The following is a 21,155-nucleotide window of genomic DNA, read 5'->3' as shown; positions in this document are numbered from 1 at the left end:
AACATTGACGCCATCATCATGGGTCTTCGCTCCACTGTAGCTGCGATGGCTCCACTGCCCCCACCTCATCCTCCGGAGCCGGATTAGTAGTTGTTTTCTTAGTTTGTTTTGGGGCTTGTTCTGTTGTGCCCCCAGCAAAGACCTTCCCTGTTCCCCTTGCTATGAGTTGTGCTCTCTTCCCTTCTTATTTTCAAACCTTGTTGTTGTCGGATGCTTGGTGATGGTGCTTTATAATATAAAGCGGGGGGCAACCCTTTTTGGTAATTATAGCAGCGTTTAGCAGACATAGAGTTTCTCAGCCCGAGCTCAACACTACTAGAAAAAACCTTATACACAGAATCTTAGCAGCAGCGCGGTTAAGAAAAACACGCTACTACTAAGTTGATAGTAGTAGCGCGGGGTATAAAACCACGCTAATACTAAGTGGTTTTCACCGTGCCTACCGGAACAAGCAGTAGTAGTAGCGCGGGATATAAATCCACAATACTACTAACTTGATAGTAGTTACGCGGTGTATGAACCCCACGCTACTGCTATGTAGTCCTCATGGTGCCCTCCCGCGACAGGCCGCAGTAGCAGCGTGGGTATAAACCCAGCGCTACTACTATATAGCTCGCGGAGGCCAAAGCCCAAATTCCCCTCCGCCTCGCCTGACCACTCCGCCTGCTCTTCCTCTCCTTTTTCCCAAGTCCCCGGCGCCGCCGCCCGCCGTCCCCACCAAGCACCACCCGTCCGCCACCGCCACCGCCCTCTCCCTCCTCCACTCGGAGCGAGGCAGCGAATACGAAGCTCCCGCCTCTCCTCTCCTGCGCGCGCGGGGAGGGGATGCCTGCTGAATCATCGGCCGGCCATGGCGTACCAGTACCACCACCAGGACCACACGGCGGCCGCGCTGGGGATGGACCCGGCGGCGGCGGCGGGGAACCCCGGCGGCGGCTTCGCGCCAGGCCTGGGCGCGGGCGCGCCCGGCGGGTGGGAGAGGGAGAAGGCGGCCATCGAAGCGCACCCGCCGTACGAGCGGCTGCTGGAGGCGCACGTCGCCTGCCTGCGCGTCGCCACCCCCGTTGACCAGCTCCTGCGCATCGACACGCAGATCGCCGCGCGCGCCCCGCCGCCGCGCCCTCCGGGGGCGAGGAGCTCGACCTCTTCATGGTGAGCTGCTACTACGAGGCCTCCTCGCCTCACGACGGCCGCGTACGGACGCCCCGCGTCGGCTGGGCCGGGCTGCTCCGCGCGTGCTGTAGTATGTGTAGATTGACGCGGCGTGCGTGCGTGTGCGGTTCGAAAAATTCGGGATTGGATGGGATTCGGCGATGAAATTTCCCTGCTCGTGTTGGGATTGGGATTTCAAACAGGGTAGCCAGATTACCTTTTTTCCGAACGCACACAACATGTTTGATTGGTTGCGCCTGAGCTCGTCTGGGATTAGCACTCGCTAATCCCCGCGGGTGGATTTGGTTAAAGTTAGCTTCTTCAGCTGCGAGTATTACTATGCTAGTTCATCCCTTGATTATTACCCATCCTTGTTATCTCTGAACTTGGCTGAATTTTGTTGGAGCATATTACTGCCATGTTCAGCTACCTAGTGGTCCAATATAAGAACAGAACCAAGGCTTGAGGACAGGGGCCATAGGGTGGGCACAACATCATTGTGGAAGTCTGCAGAATATTGATCTCTTTCTTTCAAACACACCACAATTCTTTACAATAGGTAATGCTACTTGTCTCAAATTATAAGTTGGCTTTTATTTTATTCATACATCATAGCTTGTAGTAGTTTACACCAACAAATATTCATCATGTTGGCAGTTTTGAACTGGCTGGGTAGCAGTGAAAGCCAGGACGCACTATCTGAAGTTCTGGCTGGCATCACGTCTCCCCTTGACACTGAGTTCTTTTGCAGAAGTGCTCATTCTGCAGCTATGTATGCTGTCACCTCCATGGTACGTGCACAGCAAACTATTCTATTTTCCTAAATTGAATTGTTAATGGAGCTGAACAAATACTTTTATCATTTAATTCTCATGTTAAGGTAATCCTGAAATGAGAAAAAGCAATGAGCTATTTGTATTGGTTGACGTTCATGACCTTTTATAAGTTGTGTTGCTAATTATTTACTGTTCCTTGACTGTTACTGGAGGCCAAGTTGGTATTGTTCTAAGACTGAAGCAAGGTTCTTATTTTTGTGGAACAAAACGGATCATGGTTAAATGGCGTTGTCACCTGGTTCAAATTGCCTAGGTTATATTGACAAGGCATTTTGCTTCTATTTCTAAAGAAGTGGATAGAAGGTTTAAACTATGATACATCATATCTGAGTTGGTTCGTACTTGGAGTTGGAGAGATATTTGCAAGTTTTTGAATGGTCCTATCTGTGGCATATTTTTTCCTGCCTACTTCACTTATATCAAGATATTTAGAAGACTCGACAGAAGAATTTCAGCAAGAATCAATAGCTTGTGTGATCCTTATGTCGCTGAGTTCTTTTTATAAACGTTCCATTGATTGAACGGTTGAAGAAGTATCATATGTAGGTAAACTGGTTAGACCTTTTAAAGTCTGCTGCTCTCACAAGTATATTTTGCATTATTTTCCTTCCCTGTGTGTGTGTGTGTGTGTGTGTGTTTATTCTTCTGTTGCTTTGAGTATTAGTACAGGCCTATTGCAAGGTTGGTTTAATGATCTGGTTACTTAATTTGGCTGCTTACATATGGAAGCATAGTCACTCTTTGCAAATGCAGTGCAATTTAGCATCCATCTTATGCTACCTTGCAATCCAAACTCTTGCAGATCTGCTATGCTGATGACCGCTACGTCTGCTTTGCTCGAGACGAGGACAAGTGGGTCATATATGGCTTCGAGACTGTCGAGTTAAGTTACTCGTGACTCCTGGGTGTTGATCAAGGCTCTGCATTCTTTCTTGTAGCCATTTTATTCTTAACTTGCTGATTTGTTGGTGTGAACTCCCTCCATGCAGAGAGAAGATAGTTGGGAGCATTTGCTAGAAAGCTGGTGGCGTGGCACGAGGCCGACATTGACCGGGGCCTGCTTGAGCCGAGGGCTAGGGCGAGGGACGTGATGGCGTCACAACTCAAGGCGGCGGCTGTCATCGGTCAAGTGTGGCTCGTCGAGGCTGCTCGTTGTATTTCGTTGCAGCTGCAGGCCGCGAGATCAGGCCAGGAAGGCGCCATGCATTGACGAGTGAGCCAATTTTTGGATCGGACCATAACAACGTGTCTCAGTCTCTGACTTCTAGAAGTAGTGGTAAAGTTTTGAATTTGCATGGCAAGAACCACTTATGTAGGTAGCTGACACGCTCAACATTGTGTTTACTCTCTTACTTATGTAAAAGATATGAATTATACACGAGTTGCCTTTACAATGAGGAATTGTGATAGTAGATATGGCAATTGTGTGATAGAATGGAATTGATTAATTTTATTTTTTTTAATTTCTAATAAGTTAGTAGTAGCGTGGGAAAAAACTGCTCGCTACTAGTATCTAGGATACTAGTAGCGTTGGTGTTATAGACACGCTACTACTATTTCGTTATAGTAGCGTGGGTACGAAATAGCAGTAGCGTGGGTGGCACACGCTGCTACTAACAAACTTAGTAGCAGCGCGGGTTTAACCCACGCTACTACTAACTATTAGCTGTAGCGCCCGCGCTGCTAGTAGCCATTTTAGCTGCGCTGCTAGTAGCTTTTTTCCTAGTAGTGCAATGAGCTCGGGTGAACAGTAAAATAAAAAACAATTTTTTTTGTGAGAAACATTGACAAAAGTTTTAAGTGCTTATAAAAATTCGTCATGGAATCACATTCCTAGAAGGCGTGGGAAAAAATGGATACTTTGAAAATGCTAATTTCAAAAGCACATTATGGAGCACTGGTTTTGTGTTTTGTTTCCCCGCCTTACGGGGACGTGATTTCATGAATAATTTTTGCAAGCAGTTGAAAATTTGGTCAATGTTTGTCACAAAAAAAAAATCAGATTTCTTTCTTTCGATTTTATTGTTCGCCAAGCTCATTTGAGCTCAGGAGCAGAAGGACACTTTCGCGTTTAGCAAGTGTACCTAGATATTGTGGTGTGGCCACAAGGCAGGAAGAAGAAGATGCATAAGTAGAAGAAGACCTGGTTGAATTCTGGATGTGTTGGAAACTTTATCAGGGAAGGATTTGGGATAGGTTCACGGTGCTTGTAAGGGCTTGGGGGAGAAAATTGCGAACTGGGCCAAAGATGTGCCCTCTTCTTGTGTATAGACCAATTTAGATTTATGGCTGCATATGCATCGTCCAGATGCAGAGGCCGGGGGTACATCCTCCTTTTCTAAAAAAAATAGACCAATTTAGAACCTCACAGATTTTCTTGTATTGGGTTTATGTTGTGGAATTCGTAAGAAAAGACTGTTCCGTGGCTAGATGAATGAATAAATCATACTTCCTCTGCTACGCATACGGCATATCCAAAATATAGGAGTAGTATAGATAGGTTTATCTTTCACTGCAAGACCGTAAAGCTAGCATTAAAGAACTAGTCCCAAAACAAGAAGTTCAAAAGAAAACACATCAGAGGACGACTGCCAGTGAGTCAGTGACAGTGACCAGTGCCGCGTAGCCATAGCCATCGATGGTGTAATGTTGCTGTTTTTTTCTTTCTCGAAAACGAAAAAAAAAAAATGTATCTCCAGCAATCCTATGGACGTGCGGGATGGGATAAAATACGGCCGGACTTTAGCCAATTACGTGCATGCAAGCTCTTTACACTGGTAGAAAAAAGCCCTTTAGTCCCGGTTCGCAACAGCCTTTAGTCCCGGCTGTGCAACCGGGACTAAATATGCGCGACTAAAGACCCTCCTTTAGTCGCGCCTCTTACGGACCGCGGCTAAAGGCTTTATAGTCCCGGTTCTTGTGGCTGACCGGGACTAAAGGCCCGTCCACGTGGGCGCCAGTGGTCCGTCGGGGCGGAGGACCTTTAGTCCCGGTTCTCGTGGCCAACCGGGACTAAAGGCCTCCTCCGCAGGTTTAGGATTTTAGCCCCCCTAAACCTGGTTTCTTTCTAGTTTGGAGTGTTTTATTTCTTTTATATTTTATTTTGTGTTTTATTTTAATTTTGATGAAGTTTCAGTACACATATTCTACGCTACTATATACATGCATATGAAATTTCAAACAAGAAGAATTCAAGAGGAATATATAATATATATTCAATCTCGGGTGACCATATACAACTTCGAACAAGTTTCCATACACAATTAGGATGGATGACCATATACAACTTCGAATAAGTTTCAATCTCGGGTATGCATATAAATTTCTTCGTCCTCGGTATAGTGTTCTCCTTTAGGATTGATGACTTCCCTCATGAAAAATCCTGCTAATTCTTCTTGAATTGGTCGGAAGCGAGCTTCTGGACTAAGCCTCCTCCGCAAGTTATCCGTCGCGTTCCGCACGCTATCCGATGCCTTCCGCTCAGAGGTGTGTCTCCGGATGTTCTCACAAACATAGTATCCACATAGATTGGTCCCCGGTGGCTACTTATCCACATTAACTAACCTTCTGAAATCTAGCTCATGTTTGAATTCACCGACAATTTCTTCTGAGAACCGTCTCCAAACCCTACAGGGCAAAGAAAATTAAATGAACAAGGGAGTTATTAGTTACTTGATATTAGGAAATGAACGAAAGAGACCGATCGATATAGAGCTCAAATGATTGAAAATAATTACTTTTGCAGCATTTTTCTCATGTCGGCCCAACGCTTTGGATCCGAATCCATAGAGTCCATGATTAGAACTCTGGAGGTGTGAAGTTCAATATTTAGCAGAATTCAGTGGAACCTGCGGACACGTTACATGCACAGTCATGCATAACTCATCGATTAGACATACCATGCATGGAGTAAACAAAAGAGAATGGGCACAAGAGAGAAACACTCACCCAAAATGGTAAGGAAATAGAATATGACTTTTGAGTTGATGCTTTCTAAGAAACTTGTACAAGTCTTTCTCCACGTCTTCGGGGTGATGTTGTAACACATGTCCATTAACGATATGTGGGTCAATGAACCCAACATCATGGATGTTTCTTATTTTGCATTCCCAAATCTTCAATCTGCATAATAGCGTACGCAACAATATAGTTAGGACAATATATATATATATAGTGCAGGCAATGAAGAACGAGATGAGGTAGAAATAAATCACTTACAGAACGTAGCAACTCAGCATAGATTTGTCGAGGTCGCGCAGATTGAACAGCTGGAACAATTCACTCATATGAACTTGTACAGAGTACCGTTTGGTGTGATGCTCATCTGTAACATCCGCATAAACATATTCTTTGTCGGCCCATGTTATGAATTGCTTGTACCAACGTAGCAGATTTCGCATTTGTGGTGGTAGACTCTTTTCCCGCGCAGGCTCGACGAGAGGCCCATTCCGCACATATTGTAATGCTATCTCACATACTGGCGCATCCTCAAGGCCTAAGAAGGCACGAAGAGTCAAACCCATCTCGGACGCTTGTTTCATGGCACTCGCTACAGTCAATCCAAGTGCTGCCGCAGCTGCTATGATCTCGGGGTCCTCTTCCGGACCGGCTTTCACTATGAGCGGGGGATCGATTGTTTCTTCTGCATCCCGAGCTGGTCAACTTGTTTCCCGCTTTTTTTACTTTTTTCTTTCTCCTCCTTCAATATTTTTGCTTGCCTACGAAGTTCATGTCCATAGTCGTCAGGCATATTCAGCTCGGCTTGGGACGGTGTCGTCAAAAAATCCTTAGCCCACTTCTTTTGCTTCTCAGTGAATACTTGCTTGGGCTCAGGCTCTTTTATCGCCTTCATATCCGCCTTCCATTTCTCATAATCAGCAGACGCGGCCAATTTGGTTTCAGCTTCGCTAAGTTCCCCAGGCCTTGGGAGGAGAGGCTTCAGTGATGGCTCCGGTACCCTTGTGGTCTTAGGTACATAAGGGTCCGGGTTAATAGTCCAGGAGCGGGTTTCCTTGTTGTCCGCCTGCTTCTGCTTCTTCGCCGGAGGTGGATTGGGGGGCGTCGTACCCGCCGGAGGAGGATTGGGGGGCGTCGTACCCGCCGGAGGTTGTGGATCGGGGGACGGCGTCGAATGGCGTGAAGGAGGTGTAGGTGAACCACCACGACCACCACCACCGCCACCACCGCCACCACCACCACCACCACCACCATCGGAGGGGGGTGGACTTGCTAGCCTTGGCGCCTCGCCTGGAAACACTATGTACTTCTTTTTCCATAGAATGAACTGGCGCTTGACATCTCCAAGTCTTCTCTCCCCTTCGGGTGTAGGTTTGTCAATCTCCAGGTCCTCAAACCCTTGGACTATGTCTTCCACCGTGACACGAGCATAGCCATATGCAATGGGGTTGTTGTGGTGGAGTGCTCCAGGTGTACAGGGTAAAGCACTGCCGCTAGCTACCTTCGTGGAAACGTTCCCCACGGGATAATGCAGATCACATTCTTTCATCTCCTTTACATCATCCACGGGGTAGTGAGGCTCCGGTGCACGAATCTCGATCATCGGTGCACTAGCACCAGGCGGGGCATCCGTGGAAGCCACGCTGCTTCTCCGCTGCTGGCTTCCGCGATCCGCTTCATGATCTTCATGCGGCCCTGCAGCCGATTTTTCTTTTACTAGTTCATGCACGGTCTGCTTCAACTCATGGAGTTCCGATGCAAACTTCGTCATAAGATCTGCATCCCGGTCCGTCTTTCTCTTACGGCTTCTGTAACAGTACGGGTCATTGTCCTGGGAAAACCCTACTTTCCACGGAACTTTTCCTTTGCCTCGTACACGTCCTCCGTGTTCATCATTCCCGAGGGCTGTTGTCAGTGCGTCTTTCTCTCTGTTGAACTTGATCAAGCCCTCTTGAGCTTGGGTCATTGCGTCAATAAGGGCTTGGGTGGGAGCAAACTGTCTCTGCCGGTGAACACACACCCCTGTCTCCGGGTCTAGCGATCCCCCATGCCCGTACCACCAGCTTTTGGCCCTTGGGTCCCATCCCTCTGTACCTAGAGGGATTCCGCGCACCCTCAGGTCCTCCTCCATCTTCTGCCACCTAGGCTCCGAAAGGCGGTATCCTCCTGGCCCCATAATATGATGGAACTTTTTCTTACTCTCATTATCCTTATTTTTTTCGATATTTCCTTGAAATGCTCCGATTGCTTTTGCCTCACAAATTCTGGCCAATCATCTTTCAGTTTCTCATGTTGTCCATTGAAATCCGGAGTCTTGCCCTTGTTGACATAGTCACGGGTTAAATTTTTCTTGAAGTTCCGGAATGCTTCGCCCATCTTCTGAAGAGCGAACTCTTTAACTAGCCTCCTCCTCTGACGTCCACCCGGAACCTCGTTACCGAATTCACCTACTTTGTTGTATTCCGGAGGTAGAATGAAATGTTCCATAAGCTTTCTCCAGCAATCCTTTTTCGTTCTCTTGTCGACAAAACTGAAACCAAGACGTGCCTTCTTTGGCTCCTTCCATTCCTGGACGGTGATCGGGACGTTGTCTCTAACAACGACTCCGCATTGGTTGATAAACTTTGAGGTGTGCTGTAGGGGCTTGCCGGTTTCACTGACAAACTCAATGGCATATGTTTCTCCTGTTTTCATCGCCTTGGATTTGCCACGCTTTGTCGTACTCGATCCGGAGGGCTAAAAAAAGAAAGAGAGTCGCGCGCGTTAATATATATGTATTCACATTTCAGTAAGTTTGTATCACGAGAGGCTCAATGTATATATATACCTCGCCGGAGGTGGTTGCTACTTGCAATTCGAGATCGTCGTTTGTTGACGGTTGACCTCCGTCGACAATGTCCGTTCCTTCACCTTCTTGATCATCGACAATCTCTGTTCCACCGTCAAGGTTCGGAAAAGAAGAGACTACATCCTCTTCTTGCTCATATTCTGAGCCCGGCACATAAGGAATCTCGTTGTTGATGATGCCCATTAAATAACGTTCAGCCTCCGGATCCCTAAGCGGCTCGGCTCTATCGTCCGCCATATGTCACTCCTGCATGTAGTAAAATTTCTTTAAGTATAAAGGAATTAAAAAATAAGATTAAGGGGACATAGAGGAGGAGGAATTAAAAAATAAGATTATTGAGCACTGCCAAGTATTTTGTTTTGTTTTCTTTGTTTTTCTTTTTGGTTTTCATTTGGTTTCTTTCTTCTTCCTTTTTTCTTCTTTTTTCTTCTTCTTCCTTTCTTCTTCCTCTTTCTTCTTTCTTTCTTCTTCTTCTTCCTTTTTCTTTCTTCTTTCTTTCTTCTTCTTCCTTTCTTCTTCCTTTCTTCTTCTTTTTTTCTTCTTCCTTTTTTTCTTCTTCTTCCTTTTTTTTTCTTCTTTCTTTTGGTTTTCATTTGGTTTTCTTTCTTCTTTCTTTTTGGTTTTCATTTGGTTTCTTTTGTTTTGTTTTCTTTTTTTTTCTTCTTCCTTTTTCTTTCTTCTTCCTTTTTTCTTCTTCCTTTTTCTTTCTTCTTTCTTTCTTCTTTCTTTTCTTCTTTTTTCATTTGGTTTCTTTCTTCTTTGTTTCTTCTTCTTCCTTTTTCTTTCTTCTTTCTTTCTTCTTCTTCCTTTCTTCTTCCTTTCTTCTTCTTTTTTTCTTCTTCCTTTTTCTTTCTTCTTTCTTTTGGTTTTCATTTTTTTTCTTCCTTTTTCTTTCTTCTTTTTTTCTTCTTCCTTTTTCTTCTTTCTTTTTTTCTTCTTCCTTTTTTTCTTCTTCCTTTTTTCTTCTTCCTTTTTTTCTTCTTTCTTTTGGTTTTGTTTTGTTTTCATTTTTTTCTTCTTCCTTTTTCTTTCTTCTTTTTTTCTTGTTCCTTTTTCTTTCTTCTTTCTTTCTTCTTTCTTTTTTTCTTCTTCCTTTTTTTCTTCTTCCTTTTTTTCTTCTTTCTTTTGGTTTTGTTTTGTTTTCATTTTTTTCTTCTTCCTTTTTCTTTCTTCTTTTTTTCTTGTTCCTTTTTCTTTCTTCTTTCTTTCTTCTTTCTTTTTTTCTTCTTCCTTTTTTTCTTCTTCCTTTTTTCTTCTTCCTTTTTTACTTCTTCCTTTTTTCTTCTTCTTCCTTTTTTCTTCTTCTTTCTTTTGGTCTTGTTTTGTTTTTTTTTTTTCTTCTTTCTTTTGGTTTTGTTTTGTTTTCTTTTTTTTTTCTTCTTCTTTCTTTCTTCTTTCTTTTTGGTTTCTTTTGGCAGAGCAGCGGGCGGCGGGCGGCGGGCAGGGGCAGCGGGCGGGCGGCGGCGGGCGGCAGGGCACGGGCGGCGGCGGCGCTCACTGGGGACGGGGGCGGCGACGCGCAGGGCGTCGGGCGGCGGGCAAGGGCAGGGGCTGCGGCAGGCAAGGGCAGGGGCACGCTGCGGCGGCGGCGGAGCGCTAAGGGCAGGGCTCGGGCGGCGGCGGCGCTCACTGGGGATGGGGGCGGCGGCGCGCAGGGCGTCGGCGTCGGCGTCGGGGCAGGGCTTCGGCGTCGGCGTCGGGGCAGGGCTTCGGCGTCGATCGGCGTCGGGGCAGGGCTTCGGCGTCGAGAGAGGAGAATGGGAAGTGGCGGAAACTGCTAAGTGCAGTATATATACACATACCTTTAGTCCCGGTTGGGGAGGCGGACCGCGACTAAAGGTACCCTTTAGTCGCGGTTGGCCACACCAACCGCGACTAAAGGGTACCTTTAGTCGCGGTCCGCCTCCCCAACCGGGACTAAAGGGTTTTGGCGCCGCTTTCGTTCCCGCGCAGAAAGAGCCTTTAGTCGCGGTTGGGGACAACAACCGCGACTAAAGGGTACCCTTTAGTCCCGGTCCGCCTCCCCAACCGGGACTAAAGGCATTGTGCTGCTACGCCCGCGTCGAAAGTTTAGTCCCACCTCGCTAGTTGAGAGGGGCGCGCAGTGGTTTATAAGCCCCACTGCCGCTCCCCTCTTGAGCCCCTCTCCATTGCAGGCTTACGGGCCTAATTGTCACTGCTATGCCTGATGGGCCTACTAGGCCTTCTGCGGGCCTGAATCCTGGCCCGTCGATGGGTTTCTAGTCGTATTCAGGCCGTGGTCACCCAGTAGGTGGCATATTTTTTATTTTTTGCCTGTTTTTTGTTTTTTTTTTGCTTTATTTATTTTGTTTTGTTTCTACTTACAACAAAAAACTTATTTATTTTATTTTATTTTGTTTCTAATTACTTATTTATTTTACTTTATGATAATTATTTTTGTTATTAAAGTTTCTAACAAAAAAAGTTCTTTATGAAAATTCTTTTAGCTTTCAATGATTTTGAACAGAAAATACTTCGATAATTTTAGTTGAATCAATTTTATATAATTTTAGTTTCAAAAATACTAGAGGTTGCTTATAATGTTTTGAACAGAAAATACTTTGATAATTTTAGTTTCATAAATTTTATTTATGTTATTAAAATTTATTTTATTTTGTTTGTACTTATATATTTTATTAAAGTTTATATTATTTTGTTTCTAATTCATTTTAAAATCTTAAAAATACAATTATATATCAAAAAAATAAGAAAATAAAACTAATTCATTTTAAAATCTTAAAAATACAAATAATATATCAAAAAAATCAGAAAAATAAAACTAATTCATTTTAAAATCTTAAAAATACAATTATATATCAAAAAAATCAGAAAAATAAAACTAATTCATTTTAAAATCCCTTGAAGGTTTGACAAAAGGTTTGATACATCATTCAGTTCATCGACCAAATACAAAGTTTGGTACAATAAATTATTACACATCAATTCTTTCCTTGTGTCCCTGCTTGCTTACGATTGTGCCGTATCCATGGAGCATCCTCATCATTTAACTTAATGCTTGGGTCAGTGTTCACTTTGAAGGGCGGAATTTCACCAAACATATTATAATCTTCTGACATGTCTGTCTTGTCCTCCACTCCCACGATGTTTCTTTTCCCTGAAAGAACAATGTGGCGCTTGGATCATCGCATGATGTACTGATCGTTTCTTATCTTTCCGTTTCCTCGGTTTGCTACTCATGTCCTTCAAATAAAAAACCTGAGCGACATCTTTGGCAAGGACGAATGGTTCGTCAAGGTAACCAAGATTGTTGAAATCCACCATTGTCATTCCGTATTGCTCGTCCACCTTTACCCCACCTCCTGTTAGCTTGAACCATTTGCACCGGAACAAAGGGACCTTAAAGGAGGGTCCATAGTCAAGTTCCCATATCTCCTCTATGTAACCATAATATGTGACATTTCGCCCATTCTCGGTTGCTGCATCAAAGCGGACACCACTGTTTTGGTTGGTGCTCTTTTTATCTTGGGCGATGGTGTAAAATGTATTCCCATTTATCTCGTACCCTTGGAAAATCGTTATAGTCGAAGATGGTTTCTTGGCCAACATGTACAGCTGATCTCCAACATCATTGTCATTCATTAAATGTTTTCGCAACCAACTGCCGAAAGTCTCCATGTGGGCCTTTCTAATCCAGGATTCAGGCTTCCCCGGGTTGTCCGAGCGTAAAATATTCTTGTGTTGCTCGAAGTACGGAGCCACAAAGCTGGAATTTTGCAGAACTGTGTGGTGTGCTTCAGTCATAGAATGACCGTCCATACATATCGTGGATTTCCTTCCGATCTTGCCTTTTCCACTTAGTCTCCCCTCGTGCCGCGATTGAGGAATACCAATCGACTTAAGGTCAGGAACATAGTCAATACAGAACTCAATTACCTCCTCATTTCCATAGCCCTTGACGATGCTTCCTTCTGGCCTAGCACGGTTACGAACATATTTCTTTAATACTCCCATGAACCTCTCAAAGGGGAACATATTGTGTAGAAATACAGGACCGAGAATGGAAATCTCTTCGACTAGGTGGAGCAGGAGGTGCGTCATAATATCGAAGAAGGATGGTGGGAACACCAACTCGAAACTGACAAGGCATTGGACCACATCGTTCTGTAACCGTGGTAGATCTTCTGGATTGATTACCTTCTGAGAGATTGCATTGAGGAATGCACATAGCTTCACAATGGCTACTCGAACATTTTCCGGTAGGAGCCCCCTCAAAGCAATCAGAATCAATTGCGTCATAATCACGTGGCAGTCGTGAGACTTCAGGTTTTCGAACTTTTTCTCCGCCATGTTTATTATTCCCTTTATATTCGACGAGAAGCCAGACGGGACCTTCATACTGCTCAGGCATTCAAAAAAATGACTTTCTCTTCTTTGGTAAGAGCGTAGCTGGCACGACCTTGAAACCATTCCGGATGCCGGTCATCTGGGTCTTTCAAAAGTTGTTGGTCCTGCCGTGCTTCCTTTGTATCATTTGTCTTCCCATACACGCCCAAGAAGCTTAGCAGGTTCACGCAAATATTCTTCGTAACATGCATCACGTCGATTGCAGAGCGGACATCTAGGACTTTCCAATATTCTAGCTCCCAAAATATAGATTTCTTCTTCCACATGGGTGCGTGCCCGTCAACTCCCCGCGGAACTGATTGTCCGCCAGGACCCTTTCCAAAGATGACTTTCAAATCCTTGACCATATCAAATATCTCAGCACCAGTACGTTCCGCAGGCTTCGGCCGGTGATCTGCCTTGTCGTTGAAATGCTTGCCTTTCTTTCTTACGTTATGATTTCGGGGAAGAAATCGACGATGACCCAGGTACACGTTCTTCTTACAATTAACCAAACGTACACTTTCAGTCTCATGTAAGCAGTGCGTGCATGCATTGTATCCCTTATTTGTCTGTCCCGAAAGGTTACTGAGAGCAGGCCAATCGTTGATGGTTACAAAAAGCAACGCTCGTAGGTCAAATTCCTCTCCTTTGTGCTCATCCCAGACACGTACACCAGGTCTGGCCCACAACTGTAAAAGTTCATCAACTAATGGCCTTAGGTACACATCGATGTCGTTCCCGGGTTGCTTTGGACCTTGGATGAGCACTGGCATCATAATGAACTTCCGCTTCATGCACAACCAAGGAGGAAGGTTGTAGATGCATAGAGTCACGGGCCAGGTGCTATGGCTGGAGCTCTGCTCGCCAAAAGGATTCATGCCATCAGTACTTAGACCAAATCTTATGTTCCTTGCGTCAGCTGCAAAATCTTTGAACACTCTGTCGATCTTTCTCCATTGCGTTCCATCAGCGGGGTGTCTCAACTCCCCGTCGGACTTACGGTCCTCTTTGTGCCATCACAACGACTTGGCATGCTTTTTGTTCATGAACAGACGTTTCAACCGTGGTATTATAGGAGCATACCACATCACCTTGGCGGGAACCCTCTTCCTGGGTTTCTCGCCCTCAACATCGTCACCAGGGTCATCGCCTCTGATCTTATAACGCAATGCAGTGCATACAGGGCATTCATTCAAATTCTCGTATTCACCACGGTAGAGGATGCAGTCGTTAATGCATGCATGTATCTTCAGAACCTCTAAACCTAGAGGGCAGACAACCTTCTTTGCTTCGTACGTACTGGCGGGCAACTCGTTATTCTTCGGAAACATATTCTTCAACATTTTCAGCAAATTTTCAAATGATGAGTCACCTACACCTTCCTGTGCCTTCCATTTTAGCAAATCCAGTGTGCAGCCCAGCTTTTTCAGACTATTATCGCATCCTGGATACAACGACTTTTTGTGATCCTCTAACATGCGATCCAAATTCTCCCTATCCTTGTGAGTTTCGCAGCGTCTCCGTGCATCAGCAATGGTCCGACCAAGATCATCAGCGGGCTCATCATGTGCCTCTTCTTCACCTTCACCTAACCCTTCCCCACCTTCAGCATCATCCTCCATGAAAGTATCACCGAAATGATCATGATAGTTGTCATCGATATCATCCCCTTCTTCATCTTCTTCCATTCTAACCCCTCTTTCTCCATGCTTGGTCCAACAATTATAGCTTGGCATGAAACCGTGCCGAAGCAGGTGCATGTGAACGTCTCTTGAGGAGGAGTAACCCTTCTGATTCTTACAGACAGCACATGGACAGATAATAAAACCTTGCTGCTTGTTCGCATTTGCCACTACGAGGAAATCTTTCAAACCCGTAGTGAACTCGCCGGAGAGTCGGGGACCGTACATCCATTGCCGATTCATCTGCATTATTATTATATAAAGTATATAATTAACCATCATGCATTTGTTAAACTAACTAGCTAGAAATAATACAAATTAAACAATGAACTACACACATGCGTGTTTTATCAATGACACATGAAAGGTTCAAGTTGCTAACCGCGATCGCGGAGGAAAAATAAATGAGAAAGCTCAAGTGTGGCTCGGACACTTCATATCATGTTTGTTTCAGGCTCTCGGGCATTTCATCTATGTTTCAGGCTCTCGGGCATTTCATCGAACACCTTGTGTGCATAGGAGGAACCAAAAGCAAACCCACCACCCCCTTCTGAAAATTGTGAAGTGAGCTGAGTGAAGTGAAGTGAGCTGAGTCCTATATATAGGGATGGGCCTTTAGTCCCGGTTGGCCTGGCCAACCGCGACTAAAGGCCTTCGGGGACCTTTAGTCCCGGTTGGCCAGGCCAACCGGGACTAAAGCCCCTCCCGTCCGCCAGCTGTCGACCGAGCGCGCTGGGCCCAGATAGTTGGTCGCGGGTCTCCTTCCGAACCGCGACTAAAGGCCCCTTTTGTCGCGGTTCGATTGTTTTGGGGACTAATGGGGGCGTATGGAAGCCTCTTTTTCTACTAGTGTTATCATTGATTGATCACATATAAAACGGCAAGCACATGCTCAAGTTCATATAACCAGGACAGCAAACGTTCTCAGTGGCAGGACATTCAGTCATAACAAGCTAGCTACTACGTAATAGTATGAAGGAAGGATGGTCTGGCATTATTTATTCTACTTAGTTAATATATATTCTCAGCCTGGGCTGTGGCCGAACATGTCTTGTCCTCCATCATACCACCTTCATCCTCCAGCAGGCAGCAGTCCAGCTCTCATGGAGCGGTTCCCTCTCCGGTGCCGTTGGCCTCGCTGAGGTTGCGACCATCGGCTGCAGCTGCAACGGCCGCACCCATGTCTGCCAAGATTCACCAGAAAGAGGAACAGTCAAAGAAACAGTTAAACTAATTTGCAGAGAACAGATCGCCAAGTAAGCTAGCCTGCGGAGTCGGGCATAAGCTGAAACAAAGACGGGAACGAAGCAGAACTCACCAGCGGGGCCAGCAGGATGCTTGGAGCAAAGCGTCTTGAACTTCTTTATGCAGCCATAGTGGGCTGTCTTGATGCAGGTGAGCTCTCCATTGTGCTGGAGCCCGCACTTGCGGTACTTATTGCAGTAGCAGCGTCCGAACTCCGCAGCAGCTCCAAGCCCAAGCGCCCCTTAGACCAAGAGGAAGGAGATGAGAGCGACCAACGCCAGGGCCCTCAGCCTTCCACCGCGGGCCGCCATTGCCTGCGCGATCGAGCTCGCAACTCACAGCGGGAGTGATGATCGAAGACAAGTCAGAGTGGGAGAGCAGTGGGAATGTGGATGTGTGGAGGTGTGCGGCGGGCGCCTGAATTTGTATAGCCCAGCGGCGTCCCACTGTTCATCCAGCGGACTCTACTCAGTTTCGCAGACTGATCGATCGGTGCGCGTCGGATCCTCGATCAATGGCAAATGCCAGCGATGATGCACCGCACTAGCTTTAATTTGTTACCGCCTGCTATTCTACAGGGTTATTAACAGGCGGGAGAGAGTAGGCGAGACGTCCATTCAACCTGCTCTTCTTGGCAAGGGCATGGCGTCCCGGGTTACCAGTTTTGGCACCACTACACAAGCATGCAGCGTCTGAATGTCACAAGTGAACGCATGAAGTAGACGCGTAACTGAAGCACAGCTCAGGAACGATCAGTTTTAGGTCAGTGCACATTTTAGCAGTATCCCACGGACAGACGTATCCTAAGAGCAGGTGGACGGACAAAATGTCTTGGACGCATCGATGGGTACGAACATGTGATAATGTTCTGCCTAATATATACTGATTGAATCTGCGCGTTACAAGCGATTTCCGGTTTTGGTATGGTAGTGAACTAGTGATCACTGATGCCTTGTGTGGTTCACTGAAATGAGCCGAGTGACGGCGTCAAACGCCTGCAGACAAGGTCGCGATCGGTCAATTTTGTACTACTCCAACATTACACCGTCCTGGTGGGTGCATGTTCTTCGAGGAAGCACTGGTGCTTGTCTTTTGCTGAGTGGTGTCTTCTGTAAATCCAGTTGGTAACTGAGACCATCTCTTGTGCAAGGTCTTACTTTTTCTACTGAAAAAAAAAATACACGTAGTTACTCCCTCCGTCCGGGAAAAGTTGTCTTCGTGGCAATTTTACGAAAACCTCCTCGGTGTATTCCCGACAAACGACGCACTCCCCCACCTCCGCTCCTCTCCCCGCCGGTTCCCCCTGCTTGTCTCCTCCCTTGCCGGAGCCCTCTGCTCGGCTCCCCAAGAAGCTGCTGCTGGCGTCGCCGGAGATTCCCCGCGCAAGAAGCTCCCTGCTCTGCTCCCCCTCCTTGCTCCCCTCCTCCTCCGCCGCGTTGCTTCCCCGGCGAGGAGAAGCATCGATTTTTCCGACCTCCTCCGACAGAAGCCGCAGCTGCCCTGCTCCACCACCGCCACAGCTTGCCACCGCCGTAACTGACTCCTCCGCGGCTCTCTCCTGCTCGCGCAGCTCCAGCTTGCCTTCCTCCCCTAGCTTCCCCCATCCCTAGTGACCGCCGCGCTCTGCTCCGGCTGCTTCAAATCCGGCGTCGGCAAGGCTGATATGGTGGCTGCGAGGCCAGACGGCAGGAGACGTAGCCGACGAGCCCGACGACAGCAAGCTTGATGGCGAGCTCGACGGCGGCGGAGACGTCTTCTGTACTGCGAGCTCCACCATGCCTTCACATACTGTACTGCGAGCTCGACGACGGCGGTGGCGTCTTCTTGGCAGGTTAAGCCTCCCTCCTTCAATTCCCCTCCATGATTTATGTGTCAAAACTGATTTTTTTTTTTACTGAAATTTGCTGCTTCTGACATTTGCTTAAGACTGCGAGGATCACACTTGTTTCTTCAGTTAGCAAAACCTGGTGGACAAATCTCACTAGGGGATCACACTTGGCCATTTGTTTCATGATGTGGCAAGTACTTTAGTCATTGTTTCAGACTGCAATCAAGACTTCTGTCATTGTTTCAAAATTCTTCAGACTGCTAGATTCAAGTTCTGCTATAACTGAAAAAAGGAACAGAACCACACCTGAATAATTTTCGAGTTCAGAACCACACATTTTATCATCCTACTTCCAGGAATTTTTCCTGATGAACCTGAGATTTATTGGTAGGGGTATTCACTAGTCTACTAAGTCCAGGGTATCAGTAGCATTTTCTTATTCTTTGGCAAGCCTTTTCTTGGTTGTGCGGTTAACTGATCTTGTTAACATGCTAACTGAATTTTGCAAGGAAAATTGAACTTTGCATTGTTGGACTGACAGGAGTAGAAAATTTGGAGTACACAGTGTACCGAGTTCTCTTACTCCGTCAAATTACTCTTGGCTGTAACTAGAGGAACATGATGGCCATTCCTTACAGAAACATGGTAACTTCAAAAGAAGAAACATCAATCAACTCTTGTACTGCTCTAGTGTGTCACTTGGACAATTCAAACAGTTAACTGAAAGTGTCTAAAACAGTTAAGTGTTTCTGGGATTTCTTTTTCTTCAGCAAGGCATGATTTCTTCTTTCTTCTTCTTTTTTCTCTAGTGTGTCATGCCTTTTTTTTAGACTAAAAGTGAATCAGAGCAAAAATCTTCTGTGTCAGTGTGCTAGAAATAAGAAGAAGTTACAAATTTTCAATTACATTCATAACACTTTGCTCTAACTAAATTGTTTTGCTCTCAGTTTAAGTTGCAGATTTGACCTGGAATGACCAGTCAGTTTAAGTTACATATTCTAGTAATGTGAGCACAAGCACATTTGTACTGCTCTCAGTTTAAGTTACAGATCACATTCACAACACTTAGTTTGGAAAACTTCAAAGCATCAATATCTATTCCTGCTACCCCTGGTCTTGATCCAACCATTGCAAACTCAGGTAAAGTACCCTGCCCCTGCTCCTTCACATGCTTCCGGTGACTGAAAATGGGAATTAACAGCAATAGTAACTAGCCAATATTGTGTTCTCACTGCTCACAAGCAACAGTAACAGCAAGCATGAAATACTTTGAATTTTGACCCTGACAATGAATTTCGATTGTAATCCAATTAAACTCTTTGTATAACCTGTTAATTTTGATTGCAATCAAGCTTTCGCAGGAACAAATGAACAATTTACTCTAATGTGATCAAGATTTCGCAGGAACAGAGGCGGAGTACCAGAGGCGTCGCGCGTCGGGGTCGGGGGCGGGAAAAAAAGAAGGCTCATTCTAGTTTCTACAACAGGTTATGCTAGTGAATTCAAACTATGCTTTGTTTGATTCAGATTATGCAAGTGAATTCAGTTACTTCACCTCACCTTCACTTCACCAAATTTCTGACACAGGACACTGAATGGAGTATGATTGACAGACACAGAACACTGTAAATTTCAGATAACATCAGCAGTAGATCAGCATTGCAATTGACAATTTTAATACTCCAATTAACACTGCAATTGACGCTGATGGAGTACTTCATTGACAACTGAAATTGATACTGCAATTGGCACTGTACCTGCAGCCAACAGCAGCAGCAGAGGCAATCAGTAGTCGAGGTGATCGAGGGCAGAGGCAATCAACAGACGAGGGCAGGTGGCAGTGGCATCAGCAGGTCTGCGTGGTCATCTCGTCGGCGGGGAAGATCCGCCTGGCCCTGCCTGCCGAATTCTTCAAGAGGGGAGCGGCGACCGGGGTCGGCAGCGGCGGCTGGGGTTGCCTCGGGGGTGAAGAACCGGCGAGCAGGGCCAGGGACGCGAGCAGGGCCACGAGGAGGAGGCGCCCGTCGAGGTGGTCGCCTTGGGGGAGCAGCCTCAGCTGGGCGGCGGGGCAGCTCGCCTCCGTGCGGAAGGCCACGTTCGCAGCGGCGGGGCAGCTCGCCTCCGTGTGGACGACCCACGTTCGCAGCGGCGGAGCAACCGCAGGTGGGCGACGGCGCAGGTGGGCGGCGGCGGAGGTGGTCGCCCGATCTTTCTACGGCGGCTGCTACATTGTGGATTCCAAACCTGCTACATCCTATAACTCTACTCGAATAAGAAAACTAAACCAATCCAGAAAGGATTCCGAATTGAAGATTATGTCTTCCGTATCATCATAATACCCAGATGGTTACAAAAAGGTGAATTGGCGAGGGGAGAAGGTAGGAATCAAGGTGGTTTTAGTTTTCTTGCTAGTATAATTCCTCTGTTCCAAAATATAGTGCACATTAGGTTTTTTGAAAGTCAAACATATCTATGTTTGACTAAGCTTATAGAAAAATAATCAACATCCATATTACAAAATTAGCATCATTAGATTCATCATAAAATTTATTTTTATAATTTATTTATTTAATATTTTATATGTCAATGGTTTATTTTGTAAACTTGGTAAACATAGATATGGTTCACTTTTAAAAAACCTAATATGCACTACATTGTGGTACAAAGGGATTATACTTTTTTTAGCAATACAAAGGGATTGTACATGTCGACGAGCCAGTTTTTCCCCTCCCGCAAGGCTAGGGTTTCTCTTCCTCTCGGGCGATCCGTCGCCCCTGAGTCTCCCATCCCGATTGATCCCCTCCCCGCGAGTGGAACCTCGATTGGCCATCCCTCGATCCTCCCCCCTCCTCGGTAGTGATGGATCCTCTTGCGGACGCCCTGTCGGGCACCAGCGCTGGCGGCGGCTCCCCCGGAACGTCGGACCTTGGAGATTTCATGGAACAACTCAACCTGGAAGAGGAAGATTTTGATGATCTGGTGATAGATGAGGCTGATCCGGAGATGGCTCGCGCTGGCTAGGGTTCATACCGATAAATCCTTCAGCCAAGCGGCCTTCTACAAGGATATGCGTGCAGCTTGGAACCCTGCGCAGCCGGTAAGGTTTCACCCGGTTGGTCCGAAGCTTTTTGTTGTGCAGGCATCATGCTTGGGAGATTGGGAACGCATGATGTATCAAGGGCCTTGGCTCTTCAGGAATTTGCTTGTGTTGATGGTTCCATATGATGGGTTCACAAAGG

General features: G+C 46.1%; 1 protein-coding gene and 1 long non-coding RNA gene across 3 annotated transcripts; both read left to right on the top strand.

The window, feature by feature from the left end:
• The first annotated feature begins 626 nt into the window (after positions 1 to 626).
• On the top strand, positions 627 to 3,404 carry LOC120969585 (homeobox protein knotted-1-like 2). Of its 2 annotated transcripts, XM_073502953.1 has the most exons (3): positions 627 to 1,711; positions 1,810 to 1,943; positions 2,791 to 3,404. In XM_073502953.1, exon 1 carries the CDS (start codon positions 851 to 853, stop codon positions 1,154 to 1,156), a length of 306 nt encoding a protein of 101 aa, XP_073359054.1. In that variant the 5' UTR covers positions 627 to 850; the 3' UTR covers positions 1,157 to 1,711; positions 1,810 to 1,943; positions 2,791 to 3,404. The 2 variants fall into 2 exon arrangements, with proteins under 2 accessions (XP_073359054.1, XP_073359053.1); XM_073502952.1 differs by having other exon boundaries at positions 1,810 to 3,404.
• Positions 3,405 to 17,796: 14,392 nt separating this feature from the next.
• On the top strand, positions 17,797 to 20,462 carry LOC123494738 (uncharacterized). Its single transcript, XR_006666405.2, has 2 exons — positions 17,797 to 17,919; positions 18,458 to 20,462. It is a non-coding gene; the product is annotated as an uncharacterized lncRNA (long non-coding RNA).
• The last annotated feature ends 693 nt before the right edge of the window (positions 20,463 to 21,155 follow it).

This window comes from Aegilops tauschii, chromosome 7 (assembly GCF_002575655.3).
Source record: "Aegilops tauschii subsp. strangulata cultivar AL8/78 chromosome 7, Aet v6.0, whole genome shotgun sequence".
Lineage (NCBI taxonomy): Eukaryota > Viridiplantae > Streptophyta > Magnoliopsida > Poales > Poaceae > Aegilops > Aegilops tauschii.
The sequence above is the reverse complement of the archived record's forward strand: the minus strand, read 5'-3'. Positions and strand labels throughout refer to the sequence as shown.

Excerpts from the sequence above, each read along its gene's own strand:
- LOC120969585 (XM_073502953.1), top strand. The coding sequence starts at position 851 with ATGGCGTACCAGTACCACCACCAGGACCACACGGCGGCCGCGCTGGGG.